General features: G+C 42.9%; 1 protein-coding gene across 1 annotated transcript in view; it reads right to left on the bottom strand.

Annotated features, from left to right (window-relative positions):
* Positions 1 to 20,342, bottom strand: part of LOC311099536 (zinc finger protein 618-like) — a gene marked incomplete at its 3' end in the record, with an annotated part of 45,310 nt that extends 24,968 nt beyond the window's left edge. Inside the window, exons 1-4 of the mRNA XM_084140237.1 lie at positions 20,315 to 20,342; positions 13,507 to 13,771; positions 11,384 to 11,461; positions 10,885 to 10,929 (exon numbers count right to left, since the gene is read on the bottom strand). Of these exons, the coding sequence (XP_083996363.1) occupies positions 10,885 to 10,929; positions 11,384 to 11,461; positions 13,507 to 13,738 (355 nt within the window). The 5' untranslated portion in view covers positions 13,739 to 13,771; positions 20,315 to 20,342. The remainder of the gene's footprint in view (positions 1 to 10,884; positions 10,930 to 11,383; positions 11,462 to 13,506; positions 13,772 to 20,314) is intronic.
* Between the last annotated feature and the right edge of the window lie 1,838 nt (positions 20,343 to 22,180).

Below are 22,180 nucleotides of genomic sequence, written 5' to 3'. Positions count from 1 at the left end.
ACGACTGTCTTGGTGTGTTTGGACCATGATAGTTTGTTGGTGATGTGGACACCAAGGAACTTGAAGCTCTCAACCTGTTCCACTACAGCCCCGTCGATGAGAATGGGGGCGTGCTCAGTCCTGTTTTTTTTCCTATAGTCCAAAATCATCTCCTTTGTCTTGATCTCATTGAGGGAGAGGTTGTCTCATCGTTGTCGGTGATCATTCCTACCACCGTTGTGTCGTCGGCAAACTTAATGATGGTGTTGGAGTCATGCCTGGCCATGCAGTCAAGGGTGAACAGGGAGTACAGGAGGGGACTGAGCACGCACCCCTGAGGGGCCCCTCAGGGGTTCGTGTCAGATGTGCCGCGTGTCAGATGTGCTGTTACCTACCCTTACCACCTGGGGGCGGCCCGTCAGGAAGTACAAGATCCAGTTGCAAAGGGAGGTGTTTAGTCCCAGGGTCCTTAGCTTAGTGATGAGCTTTGAGGGCACTATGGTGTTGAACGCTGAGCTGTAGTCAACTAAATGAATAGCATTCTCACATACAGTGGGGGAAAAAAAGTATTTAGTCAGCCACCAATTGTGCAAGTTCTCCCACTTAAAAAGATGAGAGAGGCCTGTAATTTTCATCATAGGTACACGTCAACTATGACAGACAAAATGAGAAATAAAATTCCAGAAAATCACATTGTAGGATTTTTAATGAATTTATTTGCAAATTATGGTGGAAAATAAGTATTTGGTCAATAACAAAAGTTTCTCAATACTTTGTTATATACCCTTTGTTGGCAATGACACAGGTCAAACGTTTTCTGTAAGTCTTCACAAGGTTTTCACACACTGTTGCTGGTATTTTGGCCCATTCCTCCATGCAGATCTCCTCTAGAGCAGTGATGTTTTGGGGCTGTCGCTGGGCAACACGGACTTTCAACTCCCTCCAAAGATTTTCTATGGGGTTGAGATCTGGAGACTGGCTAGGCCACTCCAGGACCTTGAAATGCTTCTTACGAAGCCACTCCTTTGTTGCCCGGGCGGTGTGTTTGGGAACATTGTCATGCTGAAAGACCCAGCCACGTTTCATCTTCAATGCCCTTGCTGATGGAAGGAGGTTTTCACTCAAAATCTCACGATACATGGCCCCATTCATTCTTTCCTTTACACGGTTCAGTCATCCTGGTCCCTTTGCAGAAAAACAGCCCCAAAGCATGATGTTTCCACCCCCATGCTTCACAGTAGGTATGGTGCAACTCAGCATTCTTTGTCCTCCAAACACGACAAGTTGAGTTTTTACCAAAAAGTTATATTTTGGTTTCATCTGACCATATGACATTCTCCCAATCCTCTTCTGGATCATCCAAATGCACTCTAGCAAACTTCAGACGGGCCTGGACATGTACTGGCTTAAGCAGGGGGACACGTCTGGCACTGCAGGATTTGAGTCCCTGGCGGCGTAGTGTGTTACTGATGGTAGGCTTTGTTACTTTGGTCCCAGCTCTCTGCAGGTCATTCACTAGGTCCCCCCGTGTGGTTCTGGGATTTTTGCTCACCGTTCTTGTGATCATTTTGACCCCATGGGGTGAGAACTTGCGTGGAGCCCCAGATCGAGGGAGATTATCAGTGGTCTTGTATGTCTTCCATTTCCTAATAATTGCTCCCACAGTTGATTTCTTCAAACCAAGCTGCTTACCTATTGCAGATTCAGTCTTCCCAGCCTGGTGCAGGTCTACAATTTTGTTTCTGGTGTCCTTTGACAGCTCTTTGGTCTTGGCCATAGTGGAGTTTGGAGTGTGACTGTTTGAGGTTGTGGACAGGTGTCTTTTATACTGATAACAAGTTCAAACAGGTGCCATTAATACAGGTAATGAGTGGAGGACAGAGGAGCCTCTTAAAGAAGAAGTTACAGGTCTGTGAGAGCCAGAAATCTTGCTTGTTTGTAGGTGACCAAATACTTATTTTCCACCATCATTTGCAAATAAATTCATAAAGAATCCTACAATGTGATTTTCTGGATTTTCTTTCCTCAATTTGTCTGTCATAGTTGACGTGTACCTATGATGAAAATTACAGGCCTCTCTCATCTTTTTAAGTGGGAGAACTTGCACAATTGGTGGCTGACTAAATACTTTTTTCCCCCACTGTAGGTGTTCCACTTGTCCAGGTGGGAAAGAGCAGTGTGGAGTGCAATAGAGATTGCATCATCTGTGGATCTGTTGGGGTGGTATGCAAATTGGAGTGGGTCTAGGGTTTCTGGGATAATGGTGTTGTGAGCCATGAACAGCCTTTCAAAGCACTTCATGGCTACAGATGGGAGTGCTACGGGTCGGTAGACATTTAGGCAGGTTATCTTAGTGTTCTTGGGCACAGGGACTATGGTGGTCTGCTTGAAACATGCTGGTATTACAAACTCAGTCAGGGACATGTTGAAAATGTCAGTGAAGACACTTGCCAGTTGGTCAGCGCATGCTTTGAGTACACGTCCTGGTTATCCGTCTGGCCCTGTGGCCTTGTGAATGTTGACCTGCTTAAAAGTCTTACTCACATCGGCTACGGAGAGCGTGATCACAGAGTCCGGAACAGCTGGTGCTCTCATGCATGCTTCAGTGTTGCTTGCCTCGAAGCGAGCATAGAAGTGATTTAGCTCGTCTGGTAGGCTCCTGTCACTGGGCAGCTCGCGGCTGTGCTTCCCTTTGTAGTCTATAATAGTTTCCAAGCCCTGCCACATCCAACGAACGTCGGAGCCGGAGTAGTACGATTCAATCTTAGTCCTGTATTGACTCTTTGCCTGCTTGATGGTTCGTCGGAGGGCATAGCGGGATTTCTTATAAGCGTCCGGGTTAGAGTCCCGCTCCTTGAAAGCGGCAGCTCTACCCTTTAGCTCAATGTGGATGTTGCCTGTAATCCATGGCTTCTGGTTGGGTTATGTACGTACGGTCACTGTGGGGACGACGTCATCGATGCACTTATTGATGAAGCCAGTGACTGATGTGGTGTACTCCTCAATGCCATCGGAAGAATCCCGGAACATATTCCAATCTGTGCTAGCAAAACATTTCTGTAGCTTAGCATGTGTCATCTGACCACTTCCTTATTAATCAAGTCACTGGTGCTTCCTGCTTTAGTTTTTGCTTATAAGCAGGAATAATTACGGTCAGATTTGCAAAATGGAGGGCGTTGGAGAGCTTTGTACACATCTCTGTGGGTGGAGTAAAGGTGGTCTAGTTTTTTTCCCTCTGCTTGCACATTTAACATGCTGGTAGAAATTAGGTAGAACGGATTTAAGTTTCCCCACATTAAAGTCCCCTGCCACTAGGAGCGCTGCCTCTGGATGAGCATGTTCCTGTTTGATTATGGCCTTATACAGCTCATTGAGTGCAGTCTTAGTGCCAGCATCGGTTTGTGATGGTAAATAGATAGCTACGAAAAATATAGATGAAAACTCTCTTGGTAAATAGTGTGGTCTACAGCTTATCATGAGATACTCTACCTCAGGCGAGCAAAACCTCGAGACTTCCTTAGCATTAGATTTCGTGCACCAGCTGTTGTTTACAAATATACAGAGACCCCCAACCCTTGTCTTACCGGAGTCAGCCGTTCTATCCTGCCGATGTAGCATATATCCCGCCAGCTGTATGTTATCCATGTCGTTGTTCAGCCACGACTCGGTGAAACATAAGATATTACGGATTTTAATGTCCCGTTGGTAGGATATCCTTGATCGTAGTCGTCCATTTTGTTTTCCAATGATTGTACGTTGGCTAATAGGACTGATTGAAGAGGCAGATTACTTGCTCGCTGTCAGATCCTTACAAGGCACCCCAACCTTTCTCATGCGAATGACAGGGATTTGGGCCGTGTCGGGTGTCTGTAGAATATCCTTCACGTCCGACTTGTTGAAGAAAAAACTTTGTCCAATACGAGGTGAGAAATCGCTGTCCTGGTATCCAGAAGCTCTTTTTGTACAGAACAACTTACAAACCACACAACCTGTCTATATAAAGGTCCAACAGTTGACAGTGCATGTCAGAGAAAAAACCAAGCCATGAGGTCGAAATAATTCTCTGTAGAACTCCGAGACAGGATTGTGTCGAGGCACAGATCCGGGGACGGGTACCAAAACATTTCTGCAGCATTGAAGGTCCAAGAAAACAGTCACCTCCATCATGTTTGAAAATGGAAGAAGTTTGGAACCACCAAGACTCTTGCTAGAGCTGGCCGCCCGGCCAAACTGAGCAATCGGGGGAGAAGGGCCTTGGTCAGGGAGGTGACCAAGAACCCGATGGTCACTGACAGAGCTCCAGAGTTCCTCTGTGGAGATGGGAGAACCTTCCAGAAGTACAATCATCTCTGCAGCACTCCACCAATCAGGCCTTTGTGGTAGAGTGGCCAGATGGAAGAGACTCTTCAATAAAAAAGGCACATGACAGCCCACTTGGAGTTTGCCAAAAGGCAGCTAAAGGACTCTCCGACCATGAGAAACAAGATTCTCTGGTCTGATGAAACAAAGATTGAACTCTCTGGCCTGAATGCCAAGCGTCACGTCTGGAGGAAATCTGGCACTATGCCTACGGTGAAGCATGGTGGTGGCAGCATCATGCTGTGGGGATGTTTTTCAGCAGCAGGGACTGGGAGACTAGTCAGAATCGAGGGAAAGATGAACGGAGCAAAGTACAGAGAGATCCTTACAGACTCAAGGCTGTAATCACTTGGTCATTATGGGGTATTGTGTGTAGATTGATGAGGGAAAACAACAATTTAATCAATTTTAGAATAAGGCTGTAACATAACAAAATGTGGAAAACGTAAAAGGGGTCTGAATACTTTCCTAAACACTTTCCTAAATGCTGCACTATGCCCCCCCCACTATGCCCCCCCCCCCCTTTTGGCCTCAATCACTCCTCCTCCCTTCACATTTTCTTTAATATAATCTATGGACATACAGTGGGGGAAAAAAGTATTTAGTCAGCCACCAATTGTGCAAGTTGAGAGAGGCCTGTAATTTTCATTGAAGATGAAACGTGGCTGGGTCTTTCAGCATGACAATGATACCAAACACACCGCCCGGGCAACGAAGGAGGGGCTTCGTAAGAAGCATTTCAAGGTCCTGGAGTGGCCTAGCCAGTCTCCAGATCTCAACCCCATAGAAAATCTTTGGAGGGAGTTGAAAGTCTGTGTTGCCCAGCGACAGCCCCAAAACATCACTGCTCTGCTTTACTTTGGAATGGGCCAAAATACCAGCAACAGTGTGTGAAAACCGTGTGAAGACTTACAGAAAACGTTTGACCTGTGTCATTGCCAACAAAGGGTATATAACAAAGTATTGAGAAACTTTTGTTATTGACCAAATACTTATTTTCCACCATCATTTGCAAATAAATTCATTAAAAATCCTACAATGTGATTTTCTGGAGAAAAAAAATCTCATTTTGTCTGTCATAGTTGACGTGTACCTATGATGAAAATTACAGGCCTCTCTTATCTTTTTAAGTGGGAGAACTTGCAGAATTGGTGGCTGACTAAATACTTTTTTTCCCCACTGTATGTAAAAACAGTCTACATAAAGCCAACAAATAAAAACATTTCAGCCTGCAGGTAGAAAATATCCTGATAAAAATAAATATCCTATGAATCACATTGGCTACACTACACATGGCCTGTCTGCAAGGAACTTGAAACATTGTATCAACTATAAAACTTGGGTCAGGCCTGAAGCTTGAGCTAGCAAACTTGCAACATTGTATAAAATAAGTTTCCCACTCCAGTGACCTCCGGACAGACATAGCTGTAGGCTATTTGCGCAAGGGATAAGAAGTAATCAGGTAGGCCTATTTTATTACCTTTCCACCAGATCAGCGCATTACATTTTTTCCCCCTTTCACGCTGAGTGGTTATCGAAAGAGAGCTGGAAAGATTTTTCAAATAGGCTACGTTGAGGAACTATTGTCATTCTCAATGGATGTAAAAACAGACAATGTTAACATAATTAACAGAAATTACCGTAACCAAACAAACATTGTAGATTAGAAATTATGGGAATTAACAGCAAATGTACTAATGGTGAGCCATCCCCGCGGCCTCCGCAATGGATTAGTCCACTGAGACAGACGTGAATCAGACAGCTGTCTCGTGCCATAAAAAAAAATATATATATATATATATATATATATATATATATATATATATATATATATATATATATATATATATAGACTGCTCGACTGAAAAAAATATCTTGGTCGACCAACAACCTATCGACCAAACGGGGTCAGCCCTAGTAGAAACCCACAATTTCATCAGCTGTCCGGGTGGCTGGTCTCAGACCATCCCGCAGGTGAAGAAGCCGGATGTGGAGGTCCTGGGCTGGCTTGGTTACACGTGTTCTGCGGTTGTGAGGCCGGTTGGACGCACTGCCAAATTCCCTAAAACAACGTTGGAGGTGGCTTATGGTAGCGACATTAACATTCAATTCTCTGGCAACAGCTCTGGTGAACATTCCTGCAGTCAGCATGCCAATTGCACACTCCCACAAAACTTGAGACATTGTGTTATGTGACAAAACTGCACATTTTAGAGTGGCCTTTTATTGTCCCAAGCACAAGGTGCACCTGTGTAATGATAATGTTGTTTAAATCAGCTTCTTGATATGCCACACCTGTCAGGTGGATTAATTATCTTGGCAAAGGACAAATAATCACTAACAGGGATGTAAACAAATTTGAGAGAAATAAGGTTTTTGTGCGTATGGAAAATTTCTGGGATCTTTTATTTCAGCTCATGAACATGGGACTAACACTCTACATACTGTGTTTATATTTTGTTCAGTATATGTGCAATTGTATTTGGCCAGAGGGAGAGTATAAAAGGGGCCCGTCTCTGAGTACCAAAATGATTCCATAAGGAGAGAGTTAGAGCTGATAGATCGTAAATTACTGTCCTATAACACAGTCTTATAGCTTCACCGTCTTATATCATATTATCTTAATGTTTTAGATCTTTACTGGGTTATATCATTATATTCTTATAGTATCCACCTGTGCGTGCGTATGTGTGTGTATGTGGAATTGCTCATGGTGATCTTAGGCTTGTGTGCGGCTGCTCGGCCATGGAAACCCATTTCATGAAGCTACAGTTCTTGCACTGACGTTGCTTCCGGAGGCAGCTTGGAACTCGGTAGTGAGTGTTGCAACCGAGGACAGAGGATTTTTAGGCACTACGCGATTCAGCGGTCCAGTGAGCTTGTATGGAATACCACTTCGTGGCTGAGCCGTTGTTGCTGCTTGATGTTTCCACTTCACAATAACAGCACTTACAGTTGACCGGGGCAGCTCTAGCAGGGCAAACATTTTACAAATGTACTTGTTGGAAAGGTGGCATTCTATGATGGTGCCACGTTCAAAGTCACTGAGTTCTTCAGTAAAGCCATTCTACTGCCAATGTTTGTCTATGGAGATTGCATGGCTGTGTGCTCAATTTTATACACCTGTCCGCAACGGGTGTGGCTGAAATAGCCAAATCCACTCATTTGAAGGGGTGGCCACATACTTTTGTATATATAGTGTATATACTTAGGGATCCTAACTTCAAGAACTCTACTGACTGATAAGAAGACCGGTGAGATGCGTGGAGGAGTACCAAGTTTCCGGACTCAAGCTGATTGATTGTTCATCCTAGACACAGTAGATGAGTCGGAGGTTATAAATATATGTGCTTGTGACTTTTTATCTTGTCTTTGCAGCTGTATGACCCAGTGTGGTGAATACATCTATCATCAGCTTTTATTAGAGTCTTTCTGGATCATGGTACCAGAACTTTAAACCTAACAATATTTTCAAACATGGTGGTGGCTGCATCCTGTTATGTGTATGCTGATCATCAGCAAGGACTAGGGAAGTTTATGATATAAAAAATAAACTGAATAGAGCTAAGCACAGACAAAATCCTAGGTGAAAACCTAGTTCAGTCTTCTTTCCAACAGACACAACGAGACAAATTCACCTTTCAACAGGACAATAACCAGGCCAAATATACATTGGAGTTGCTTACCAAGACGACATTGAATGTTCCTGAGTGGCCTAGTTACAGTTTTGACTTAAAGTCAGCTTGGAAATCTATGGCAAGACTTGAAAATGGCTGTCTAGCAATGATCAACAACCAACTTCACAGAGCTTGAAACATTTTGAAAATAATAAAAGTGCAAATATTGTACAATCCATGTCTGCAAAGCACAGAGACTTACCCAGAAAGAGTCACAGTTGTAAATCGCTGCCAAAGGTGATTCTAACATTTGACTCAGGCGGTTGAATACTTATGTTATGAAGATATACAGTGCGTTCGGAGAGTATTCAGACCCCTTTACATTTTGCTACGTTAAAATCCTATTGTCCTCGGTTGCAACACTCACTACCGAGTTCCAAGCTGCCTCTGGAAGCAATATTTATTTCTCCCCGTATCAAATCTACACAAAGTACCCCATAATGACAAAGCTAAAACGTTTTTGTTTTTAACTACTGAAATATACATTTACATAAGTATTCAGACCCTTTACTCAGTAATTTGTTAAGGCACCTTTGGCAGCGATTACAGCCTTGAGTCGTCTTGGGTATGACGCTACAAGCTTAGCACACCTGTATTTGTGGAGTTTCTCCCATTCCTCTCTGCAGATCCTCTCAAGCTCTGTCAGGTTGGATGGGGGGACAGCTATTTTCAGGTCTCTCCAGAGATGTTCGATCGGGTTCAAGTCTGGGCTCTGGCTGGTCCACTCAAGGACATTCAGAGACTTGTCCCGAAGCCACTCCTGTGTTGTCTTGGCTGTGTGCTTAGGGTCGTTGTCCTGTTGGAAGGTGAACCTTTGCCCAAGTCTGAGGTCCTGAGTGATCTGGAGCAGGTTTTCATCAGGGATCTCTCTGTACTTTGCTCCGTTCATCTTTCCCTCGATCCTGACTAGTCTCCCAGTCCCTGCCGCTGAAAAACATCCCCACAGCATGATGCTGCCACCACCACGCTTCACCGTAGGGATGATGCCAGGTTTCCTCCAGACGTGACACTTGGCATTCAGGCCAAAGAGTTCAATCTTGGTTTCATCAGACCAGAGAATCTTGATTTTCATGGTCTGAGAGTCCTTTAGGGGCCTTTTGGCAAACTCCAAGCGGGCTGTTTTGTGCCTTTTGCTGAGAAGTGGCTTCCGTCTGGCCACTCTACCATAAAGGCCTGATTGGTGGAGTGCTGCAGAGATGGTTGTCCATCTGGAAGGTTCTCCCATTTCCACAGAGGAACTCTGGAGTTGTCGGGTTCTTGGTCACCTCCCTGACCAAGGCCCTTCTCCCCCGATTGCTCAGTTTGGCCGCGCGGCCAGCTCTAGGAAGAGTCTTGGTGATGGAGGCCACTGTGTTATTGGGGACCTTCAATGCTGCAGAAATGTTTTGGTACCCTTCCCCAGATCTGTTCCTCGACCCAATCCTGTCTCGGAGCTCTACGGACAATTCTTTCGACCTCACGGCTTGGTTTTTGCTCTGACATGCACTGTCAACTGTGGGACCTTATATAGACAGGTGTGTGCCTTTCCGAATCATGTCCAATCAATTAGAGTCACCACAGGTGGACTACAAATCAAGTTGTAGAAAGATCTCAAGAATGACCAATGGAAACAGGATGCACCTGAGCTCAATTTCGAGTCTCATTGCAAAGGGTCTGAACACTTATGTAAATAAGGTATTTCTAAAGACCTGTTTTCGCTTTGTCATTATGGGGTATTGTGTGTAGATTGATGAGTATTTTTATTTATTTATTTATATAAACCATTTTAGAATAAGGCTGTAACATAATAAAATGTGGAAAAAGTCAAGGGGTCTGAATACTTCCCGAATGCACTGTATTAGTGTTTTATTGCTCATGTTATTAGTATTCTTTTATTTTTTTAAACAAATGTTCACATTTTTCTTACACTTTGACACTCAAGCTGACATGAATTTTAATATGGTCAAACTATGTATCAATTAGCTATATGATTTTGATTTTTAGTACCCTTTAGGTATAAAAAAAAAATTTTATCGAAAAAATGTATTTGATTAAATATTGAATTTGGCCTTTACTATTATAGCCCAGAGAAACGCATTGAATAACACATTCATAAATGGCAAAAAATACAGTATTTTACTTCTTTTTTGGGTAGGCACAACACTACCTTCACACTTCCATAAAAAAATTTAAACCGGTACCAGTTACCTTCAGACAAGTCCCGTGACACTTTTGGGGGACGTAAAGCAAAAGGAGAACACCATCGTGTTCATGACAATCTCCCCTTTCCACAGTGGGGTCACATTAGTTTGTAGCCCAAGCAGTTCGGACACTACAAACAGAAGTTGGCACATCGACTGTATCGACTTCAGACGAGTCCCTTGACACTTGTGGGGGTCGTAGAGAAAAACGGAGGCACCCGTAGTGTTCGTGAAAGTCTCCCCTTTCCATAGAGTGGTCATAATATGTAGGTCAAGCCGTTTGGACACTACAGACGTTTTCGTGAGAAGACCGATTTTATGGATGTCTCATGGTCTGACAAACACAGCTCTAGCTATGCCATCTTTCACCGCAGATGCAGAAGTGCGACATCGGCGGATGCGATTGATCGAGATGCATCCAATGCAACAAAAAAGATATCTCTAGCTTAAACTGTGTTACTTACAGTAGATTACACCAATGCGTCAATCGACTCTAGGGGGTTAAATCCATTTTAATCCCACTTTGTAACATAACAAAATGTGGAAAAATTAAAGGGGTGTGAAGACTTTCTGAAGGCACTGTAGATGTGTGCGTGTGTATGCATGTACACACCTGTGTGTATGCGCATTCGTGAGCGCGTGCGTGTTTGTGCATGTGAAAGCATTTGCATACACATCTGTGTACTCACTGTTGGGAGTTGGTGGTGCACCCTCCCCTGGTATGCTGTCGGACTCTGCGGGTGGGGAAAGACAGAAACACATTCTTAAGAGATCTGCTGTTGGCATGGCACCAACGCTTATAACAGCTTGACTCACTCGGATCTCAGACAACATTTGGCATCGCTCACATAAAAAATGATGGATGTCAGGAAGGAGAGTGGAAGAAAAGAGTACTTAAAAAGTATTAGCGGATGAATGCAGCTGACAAGTTACTGATAAGAAATGAGCCTCAAACATAACATTACGCCATAAATCCAATTTTACATCCCCAAAATTGGATTCATGTGACTTTTGGATCGGGGATTGCATTATCATGCCTTTATATATTTAGCAGGAGAGGGATTATCAAAAATGAGGTGCTATTAAATCATGTATGCAGTGACTTGAGTTGATTATTTTGATCTTATCAAACATTTCCTATGTCATCACACAAAGAAGCCTTAGTGTTTCAGGGCAGGCCTTCCTTACCTCTGTGGGCACGGACGTGCGTCTGAAAGCAGTTGTAGTACTTGTACTTCTTCCCACATATCCCACAAACATAGGAGCCTGTGTGACAGAGGAAAGTAAATATAGAGAGGGCTGAAAATGCTGCAATAGTTAATAATAATAATAATAATAATAATTGGTCATTTAGCAGACGCTCTTATCCAGAGCGACTTACAGGAGCAATTAGGGTTAAGTGCCTTGCTCAAGGGCACATGGACAGATTTATCACCTAGTCGGCTCCGGGATTAGAACCAGCGACCTTTCGGTTACTGGCACAACGCTCTTAACCACTAAGCTACCTGCCGCCCCATAGTTGACTGCATTGATATCATTGGTCTGTAACAATATATAGAACATGCACTCAGTGACCAGTTTATTAGGTACACCACCCCATTCACAAAAATGGTTCGCTCCTACAGACAGTGAGTCACGATGAGGCATCCAGTTACTGTTCGATTGAACGTTAGAATGGGCAAAATAAGTGACCTAAGCGACTGAGCGTGGTATGATCGTCGGTGCCAGGTGCACCGGTTCCAGTATCTCAGAAACTGCCGGCCTCCTGGGCTTTTCACGCACGACAGTGTCTAGGGTTTACCGAGAATGGTGCGACAAACAAAAAACATCCAGTCAGCGGCAGTCCTGTGGGCGAAAACAGCTCGTTGATGAGAGGATGAAGGAGAATGGCAAGAATCATGCAAGCTAACAGGCGGGCCACAAACAGGCAAATAATGGTGCAGTACAACAGTGGTGTGTAGAACGGCATCTTGGATGGCACAACTCGTCGGTCCTTGTCACGGATGGGCTATTGCAGCAGGCAACCACACCGGGTTCCACTCCTATCAGCTAAAAACAAGAAGAAGCGGCTCCAGTGGACACACTGGACAATTGAGCAGCGGAAAAACATTGCCTGGTCCGACGAATCCCGGTTCCTGTTGCATCGTGCTGATGGCAGAGTCAAGATTTGGCATAAGCAGCATGAGTCCAAGACCCCATCCTGCCTGGTGTCAACGGTAAAGGCTGGTGGTGTAATGGTGTGGAGAATATTTTCCACACATTAGGTCCCTTGATACCAATTGAGCAACATTTCCATGCCCTGAAGAATTCAGGCTGTTCTAGAGGCAAAGGGAGGTCCGACCCAGTACTAGTCCCCTGTAGCTCAGTTGGTAGAGCATGGCGCTCGCAACGCCAGGGTTGTGGGTTCATTTCCCACGGGACTGGGAAATGAACTGTAAGTCGCTCTAGATAAGAGCGTCTGCTAAATGACTAAAAATGTAAAAAAATGATGTAGATGTGTGTACCTAATAAACTGGCCAATAAATGTCTCTCTCTGTGTAACATCATCATACCTAAACACTTGGGTGATTTCCCGGGCACAGATTAAGCCTAGTTCTGGACTTCAAATCATTTTCAATGGAGATTCTCCATTGAGTTTGTGAAATGTTTGCTAATTTATTAAAATACAGAAATCTCTCATTTATATAAAGTATTCACACCCCTTTGCTATGCCACTCCAAATTGGAGCTCAGGTGCATCCAATTTCCTTTGAACTTCCTTGAGACGTCGCTACAACTTGGAGTCCACCAATCATGTTTTCGCTGTCATTATGGGGTATTGTGTGAAGATAGGTGAGGAAAAAATTAATCAATTTAATCCATTTTGAATTCAGGCTGTAACAACAAAATGTGGAATAAGTCAATGGGTATGAATACTTTCTGAAGGCACTGCACATTCCAGCTGAGATGGTTAATGTTCAACTTCAGAGGCCAGTGTGTAGCTGAAGACAGGTGCAAAACAGGTTTGTGTAATGAACCCAGATGTTGGGAGTAGGTAAAAAATGTAGCAATTGAGATGAGAACATTTGAACGGCTGGATGCAGGTGCACAGGTTTGGAAGAGCGCAGATGTAGAGGGAGAAGGTAAAATGACAGGTACATAGGCGTTGAAAGGAGGTCTTCTTTCCTACAGAGTGGGTTTGTTCGTTTTGCGTCAGCCGTTTTGCATTATGGTCTAAATTGTGCAAACTCCACCAACCTAGCACAGAGGGTGATGCAAAATGAACCTGCGCATTGTGTGTGGAGTGGGAGGTGACGTGTTAGGGGGTCGTACCCTGAGTCTGGTCATTGCGAGACCTTCCTCCTCCTCCACCGAGGACCACACAGATCTCGGCAGGCACATCTTTCCCGTTACTGGCCCCCTGCGTGCAAGGCTCCTTCTTTATCATGACCGGGACAGTGAGAGTGGCGGTGGTGGTTGGGGTTGTGGTGGGGCCATCTGAGACTCCATCCCCCGTGTCAACCTGCTCCTGCGCAGGATTGGTAGGCACCTCCTGACCACTCATGACTCCTACTACTCAGGGCCAGCGTACCTAGGGCTATGCGTGTGAGAGAGTGAGAGAGAGCAACAGACAGCCAGGAGAAAGAGAGAAGGAAGAAACAATACAGAATTACTAAATCGACCTCTCCAAAAACAGCTGCCTTTCTTTGAAACAGGTGCAGTTCAAATACATCATCAATGGACAACATCAAGGCAGCCGAGCTCTGAAAAAACTATTTTTAGACAGCTCTAAGGCAAGGCACTTGACACTCAGTAACACCCACAGACTGGGATTGCCATATGACTGACCAATGTACTTCTGAGAGAGAGGTGTAGTCTGGTATACTAATGAGAGAAAGGGCAATTTAATGGTTCTCAAAATTGTCTCCATATGGGCATTATTGTTATCGAGATGAATAAAGGTCTATTCTAACCAGGGGGGCTACCAAATCTGGCCTCTATAAAAAATACAAAATGACTCATGACAATGAGGTTTGCCCAAAATAGGAGGGGAATAGATGGGAGAGATATGCATGATTATTATGTATAATTAGCCCTACAGCGCTTCATTGTGTACGGGTGACCTTTGATGACAATACATCCAGTGCCCAGGTGCTCTAATTTCAGAAACATCCAAATTACCCAGCCTTCTACTGTAAGTACCATAGTACACTAGTACTATAATGAGGGGACACCAGGCAAGAGGGTATGTGTAAAATGCAACCAAGCAAAACAGAGCTATAACCGGGATGACAGATTTTTTTTTGGAAAGAGAAGAATTTCACTAATAATAGCAACAACAAGACCTTTCATGGGCAACACACCTTTTCTTGGAAGCGATAACTTACTGACATTGGCGCAAATTATTAAAACAGATCATAGTTACGTGGGCCGCTGTTGTCCCCCAAATATTACTTTGCTTTTGAATCACAATCAAAACTACAGCATTGGTGTGTGACATGTTTCCGTTTGTCACCCTAAATATGAATAATTGTGCAGAACTTTCTACACTGCTTAAAATAATTAAGGGAACACTTAAACAACACAATGTAACTCCAAGTCAATCACACTTCTGTGAAATCAAACTGTCCACTTAGGAAGCAACACTGATTGACAATACATTTCACATGCTGTTGTGCAAATGGAATAGACAACAGGTGGAAGTTATAGGCAATTAGCAAGACACCCCCAATAAAGGAGTGGTTCTGCAGGTGGTGACCACAGACCACTTCTCAGTTCCTATGCTTCCTGGCTGATGTTTTGGTCACTTTTGAATGCTGGCGGTGCTTTCACTCTAGTGGTAGCATGAGACGGAGTCTACAACCCACACAAGTGGCTCAGGTAGTGCAGCTCATCCAGGATGGCACATCAATGCGAGCTGTGGCAAGAAGGTTTGCTGTGTCTGTCAGCGTAGTGTCCAGAGCATGGAGGCGCTACCAGGAGACAGGCCAGTACATCAGGAGACGTGGAGGAGGCCGTAGGAGGGCAACAACCCAGCAGCAGGACCGCTACCTCCGCCTTTGTGCAAGGAGGAGCAGGAGGAGCACTGCCAGAGCCCTGCAAAATGACCTCCAGCAGGCCACAAATGTGCATGTGTCTGCTCAAACGGTCAGAAACAGACTCCATGAGGGTGGTATGAGGGCCTGACGTCCACAGGTGGGGGTTGTGCTTACAGCCCAACACCATGCAGGACGTTTGGCATTTGCCAGAGAACACCAAGATTGGCAAATTCGCCACTGGCGCCCTGTGCTCTTCACAGATGAAAGCAGGTTCACACTGAGCACCTCCATGTGCTCGCCAGAGGTAGCCTGACTGCCATTAGGTACCGAGATGAGATCCTCAGACCCCTTCTGAGACCACATGCTGGTGCGGTTGGCCCTGGGTTCCTCCTAATGCAAGACAATGCTAGACCTCATGTGGCTGGAGTGTGTCAGCAGTTCCTGCAAGAGGAAGGCATTGATGCTATGGACTGGCCTGCCCGTTCCCCAGACCTGAATCCAATTGAGCACATCTGGGACATCATGTCTCGCTCCATCCACCAACGCCACGTTGCACCACAGACTGTCCAGGAGTTGGCGGATGCTTTAGTCCAGGTCTGGGAGGAGATCCCTCAGGAGACCAACCGCCACCTCATCAGGAGCATGCCCAGGCGTTGTAGGGAGGTCATACAGGCACGTGGAGGCCAAACACACTACTGAGCCTCATTTTGACTTGTTTTAAGGACATTACATCAAAGTTGGATCAGCCTGTAGTGTGGTTTTCCACTTTAATTTTGAGTGTGACTCCAAATCCAGACCTCCATGGGTTGATAAATTTGATTTCCATTGATAATTTGTGTGTGATTTTGTTGTCAGCACATTCAACTATGTAAAGAAAAAAGTATTTAATAAGATTATTTCATTCATTCAGATCTAGGATGTGTTATTTTAGTGTTCCCTTTATTTTTTTGAGCAGTGTATTTAGATGACCAAGCTGTGGAGGGAGTATTTCTGGATGGCAATTGGTTAATCAGGCGCTCCTTCAGACAGAGCTGGCCATATTGAAAAGGGCACTGGTTCAATAGAACAATGTGTGTAAAGGAGAAAAAAGGGCAGGCTCATTGCATGTAGGCTAGTCATAAAAATAAAATCACAGTTACTTTAACTTTCTGTTAAACAAATATTAGGCCTAATTGAAATGTGTTTCCTGCTCCATTGTTTCATGCCCCATTTCCCTAATTTTGAAATCTAGTCTACATTGGTTGGTCATGGTGCTCCTGATCTGGTAGAGAAATGGACAATGGGAGAACCTCCATGTTTTTCATATCAGCATGGGTTCAACAGTTAAATGGGCTGGGGCTATACTAATCTCAAACAGCATTAGAATAAATGTAAAATGACTAACCGCCCCTGACATCTAGCCTACTCAATAAAATGATTCCTGCAAAGAAAAGTAGCTAGCCGACAATGGAAACATTGGAAATTCTAATCTCCCTCAAAAGATGCCAATTCAATTCAACACGCTTGGTTAGATTGGAGGCCGTAAAAACTCATTTGGGAAGCAAAGGGAACGGCTGAGTGCTCATTTCAGCAGCAGCCCTGTCGCGGCCGTGCGCCATGTTGTGTTGGAAATTATGATGAGAGCTTTTTTTAAAACAAAAACACAGCCCTATCTGGAACAAGTGGGAGCACGAAACTACATGGAGGGGAATATCAACCGAGAGGAAAAAGCTGAAATGTGAAATCCCTCTCAGCGCTGGACATGATTGGATTCCATACCATAATGGCAGGATGTGATTAATTTTTTCACAAAATTATCACACGTAGACATTAAATCTGTGCTGCTTGGTCGGTAGCTATGCAATTGTGAATTAGTTATTGATAGCTAGCCCAGTCTATTTGAGACTAGTTTGCGTCTGCGCTGGAACCATCATGTCATTAATCTGATCAAGTTTGTGAAATCTCACGGTGGAAAAAAACAACCATGGATGAAATAGGATCAACTGAGGATATATCTTGCAGCCTCTGAGAGACAGGCTACATTTTAGAAAATATGATGTGCCATTTCAGGGAATTTCTCTCATAAAAAGGTCACACAACCACATTTCCATCCACAGTTTTTATGCGAGTAAAGTCCTACAGTATCACCACGACAGCTGTGATGGAAACAGGAAGTTTCTGTACGGATTATAAATGGCGACAGAATTTGTTTGTTCGACATGGTGGGATCTTTTTGTGTCCTTAAATTAATTATTAAACAAATGGCAGAGGAAACACCTTTATGTGCTAATATTGATATAATAACCATCATATCGAAGGTAAACTTGAAGTCACGCGATGATATGGTGTGTGGTCCTCCCACTAAGGCTACAGATGAAATAAATTATGATGAACTTCACAGGGTGGCGGATGTGCACGGTGATGAGCTTGATGCTCCTTTCCAATAAAAAAAGGGTCTTATTCTGGTGAGATGATGATCAATGCTGACTGCCATTTGACAAATTAAAATATTCTCGCTCTTATCCATAATAATCTCATCATGTATACTAGCCTACCTGCACAGTATCTGCGAGCTGCTGGCTAGAGCGCACGTGCCAAAACCAGAGTAGGCACATTTGTCACAAAAACTGTTGCGTTAAATAGCAAAACTATCAATAGAGTTGAAAATGCAATGTAAAACACATTGATCTTTAGATTTTCATTCTGGCGAAAAAGTACATTTTGTATGCAGTACGTCATCACGCACTGATTTTTATCCGCAACAAGTCTGTTTGGTGGAAACACACCACTTGAAAATGCAGATTTTATTGTATTCACATGAAATTCTGTCGCCAATTGGATGGAAACCTAGCTACTGAAACAGATATTTTCACCTGCACGAGTGAAAGGCCTAAGTTGTAGGCCTCGTTTAGGGGCTAATTTAGTTTTTCCATTCCCTCACTGTTTAAATAATTACATCACATAACATACAGAATGCATCCAAATAATCCAATGCTGTGAAACTGAAATGGGCCTACTTCCAAGATGTGAAAAACATGGTGTCACGGCCTCCCGAGTGGCGCAGCGGTCTAAGGCACTGCATCACAGCATCAATTCAACATGAAAGCTTTTTTAGGAAATGTGTGTATGCGAGACTACATCTTATGAAACAGGTTTAGCAGGAAATTTGCCCATTTGAATAGACGACTGCTTTCCTCAAGATTGAGGGCAGCTGTTAAGTTAAATGTCATTGTATGGATATTAAACATAATATCTGTGCTGGACTACAGCACTAAGCTAATCAGTCTCATTGCTAGAGATGTCGGAAAGGTCAACATTGGAGGAAACATAAATTAATGGAACATTTTTAAACATTGCATCAAGATGGGGCAAGATACTTGAAATACTAGGCTATGTGTGGACTGTACATGATGGGCTAATACCAGAACAAATTATGCACTACTAGACCAATTCCGACTTCATTTCTGAGAAAGACATTTTGCTGAGGAAAATGCATAGCAACAATGGACATGAAAAAACAGACTCAAAATAAGAAAAGGTGACAAGAGTATAGAAATTGGTTGAAAAGCAAGCGCATATGAATAAAATAACATTGAAATCAGTGGAGGCTGCTGAGGGGAGGACGGCTCATAACAGCTGGAACGGAGAGAATGGAATAGCATGAAACACATAGAAACCATGGACCCCAGGAAGAGTAAGGGGATCCATAATAAATACAAATGCATTCATTCCGCTCCAGCCATTACCAAGAGCCCGTCCTCCCCAATTAAGGTGCCACCAACCTCCTGCGATTGAAATCAATACATTGGTTCCCTATATTCCTGCTATGCAGAGAGGAGTATCAGTGGTGAGTAGAATATTGTCAGCCACAGGGATGACCAAAACCTATTTCAGCCCGAATGCTTTCCTTCTCTCCTTAATCAGAAGCACATTTTCCTAGCCCCTCGGTGTAATAAATTTCTCTCAAGATGGCTTCCAACCAACAATTTAAAAAAAGCAATAATGCAGAGAAATGGGAGAATCTTTTTTTTCCTACATTTCCTTCTATTAGCCGGAATGGTCTGGAAACAGAAATGCATCAACTCGTAAAATTCAATCCACATGTGCTCGGAAACCCCATAAAACTTTTCAATGTATATGTTAATGCTGTGAATTAAAATTTAATAACTAGAGATATTGAAAAGCGGACTTGAATTATCCAAAAATAAATCCTGAAAGAGCAGCCCTAAAATTAGAAATTCAGGGCGGCATCCGGTCTGCCGCTAAGCCCTTGTACGCTAGCAGATTACATTTTTGATGAAAATCAAAATTGCAGTGCAGGCTGAGGCAGGTCTGGTAAACCTGCTCCATTGTGATTTATAGATTCATTAGAGCAAGAGGAGACTTTCCCCCTGTTTCACAGAAATTACATTCTCTTTATAAAATAGTATTTTTAGAAAGGCAACCTGAGCCCTGAAACCGTTAGAAACCTGACACAAATAGCACACACTTCCTATGTGCATTTAACAACAGTACACAGACTGGCCTTAATTCATCTTTGCTGCAGCAATCGAGCGTCCTTGTGCATTATTCATGAGTCCAATAAGGTTAATTTTAAGTAGAGGGGGAAATATGCACAGAATATACAAACTACCCAAAATGCCCAAAGTTCTTTAATATAGCCGTCCAAACCTGAAATACTATACTGCTGGCCCCAACTCGAGTGATGTCATTTTCAGAGATTTATCAGGACAACTATGCTTATATGGTAGGTAATTGGACAGATGCCAAGGTTTACCTGGCCAACAACTAAAGAGTTGACAAACACTTACTAGCAACTGCAATTGCTAAGCTTTCGTAGCTCTCAGCAAGAATATCCAAATGCTCAGAAGGAAGGATTACACCTACCTGCATTGCAACAAGGTTTCCTAAAAAACAGGTATGCCTACATAAAGTTGACTGCACTCTAGACATTAAAAGTAAGTGACACTAAGTCCTAGCTAGTGAAAGATGATGGTCTAGGCCTTCATTAATTGTTATGAACTGACAACAGGGTTTGCTCTTTCTTGTTCTCCATCTCTGAGTTTTGTTTAAATTGGGGCGGCAGATATTTTGGGGTTCATAAGCAGATCATTACATCCTACCTCTTGGTGATCAGTGCCTAAAATCTGCAAACAGCTCTGTCTTGCACAGTCCTGTGTCTCCCTTCTACCAGGGTCCCGCAAGCCAGTGTCTGTAAATAGTTCAGGTCGATTAGTTTTAAAAAATTAGAATACACTCCACAAACTAATATGCATTAACGTATATAACTATATATAAACACAGAACACCATAAAATGTACAATTAAAGTTGCATGTTGTGTGTCTATAAAAAGGTGCCTTTCACTTTAATGCAACCTCACTCCAAAACAAATCCTAAATGACTTTCATTCCTTGGCTGCTCTGACATTTATTAATAATAATAATAAACATTCCTGTCATCCATACATTCATTCTCTTCAATTGAAAACCTGGAATTTCCTAATGTAATTCATAGCCTGCATTTTTTATTAGATTGAATGTGGAGGGAAAAGGTCAGGGTTCAGGTTCAGATTTAGCATGCACAGCATTTCCACCAACACTTCAAATTCACACTACAGTTCTAAAGGTCAGCGCCAAAATGACCAAAGTAAAATGGCTCCCTCAGATCTACTTAACAAAGACAAACCATGCAAGACAGGAAATTGTTTAGTGTCTACAAGATTAATGTAAACAGCAGAGAAATTGGTTATGATTGTTTTTCCTCTTCCTAAAATGTGCCAACTCCTCCTCTGCATTTGTCCTCTTTTCTCTACTGTTCGCTTTTGTTTGGTCAGTGTTTGTTTTATTTCCAAAGTTTAGACACATAACAAGTCCGGTGCATTCCTTGTTTACCATATTTCATCATCGAGCAGACCACGACATGAATTCGCTTTATAATTTCTCAAAACACACAAAACAAATTCAAGATGGGCAACCTTGACCTTTCAAACACCACATTTCTATTGTATATTACAAAGGGAATTCTTATATAAGAATGTCAGAATGGGTGACATGCAGAAGCTCTTACATTACAGTGTTGTTACCATATCTCTTTACCCTCTCTTCCAATCTACATCTAAGGGCTTAGATCTGTCATACACTGTCATTCTTTATTTAATACTATGGGAAGGCACACCCAGCCTACAGATTAGGCTGATTGTTACTATATCGGTAGACTACTAAACACACTTTTTCACAATTACCATCAACATCAGAGAGGATGTTAGTAGTATCAAAGCCGCAATCTGCCATTTCAACAGTCAGACCCTGCCTGCCACTTTGTTTGGTAAACCTTGATAGGGCTGGGGAAATGTGACCACTCAAATGCATCTAAACTTTGGAAACAAGGATTAACAATCTACTTTTAGATTGGCATTAGTTCTAAACAGATTTTGGAGCTATAGCCTACATTGTTTGTTGTCAAATGACAAAAACATCAACAATGGATTAATACAGCCAAGATCTTGGGTTATGATGGAGTAAGACAGTTGCACTGTAAGTTAAGGCAGTTATATTTTTATTATTTTAAGTAGGAGGATGCTAATTAGTAAGCTATTTCAATTAAGGACATATTCACTATTAACATATATAAAAACTAGATAGTAGTCCAAACTTTTTGATTAAACGTTATGGGAGTTGACACACCCTGATTCAAACTGTGGCTAGGCTACTCCTAGTTTCTCATATTCAACATCAAAGAGCGCATAATGATAGAACGAATCTGGTTCAAGACTGAGGCAATATTGCAATCAATACATGTATCAAACAGTTAATATTTTTACATGCACTCAAACAGCAGCTCGTACAATCTACCAATTATCCTCTACAGTAAAAAAGAAGAGCGTTCATACTGCAAGCGTACATACAGTCAAGGCACTTAATCATAGGCTACCAATGTAGCTACTTCTTTTCAAAAATAGCTTCGAAATTAAAAACTAAATGAAGGTCAC

Source organism: Coregonus lavaretus (assembly GCF_964263955.1).
Source record: "Coregonus lavaretus genome assembly, chromosome: 24".
Taxonomy (NCBI): Eukaryota; Metazoa; Chordata; class Actinopteri; order Salmoniformes; family Salmonidae; genus Coregonus; species Coregonus lavaretus.
This window is presented reverse-complemented; position numbering and strand designations above follow the sequence as displayed.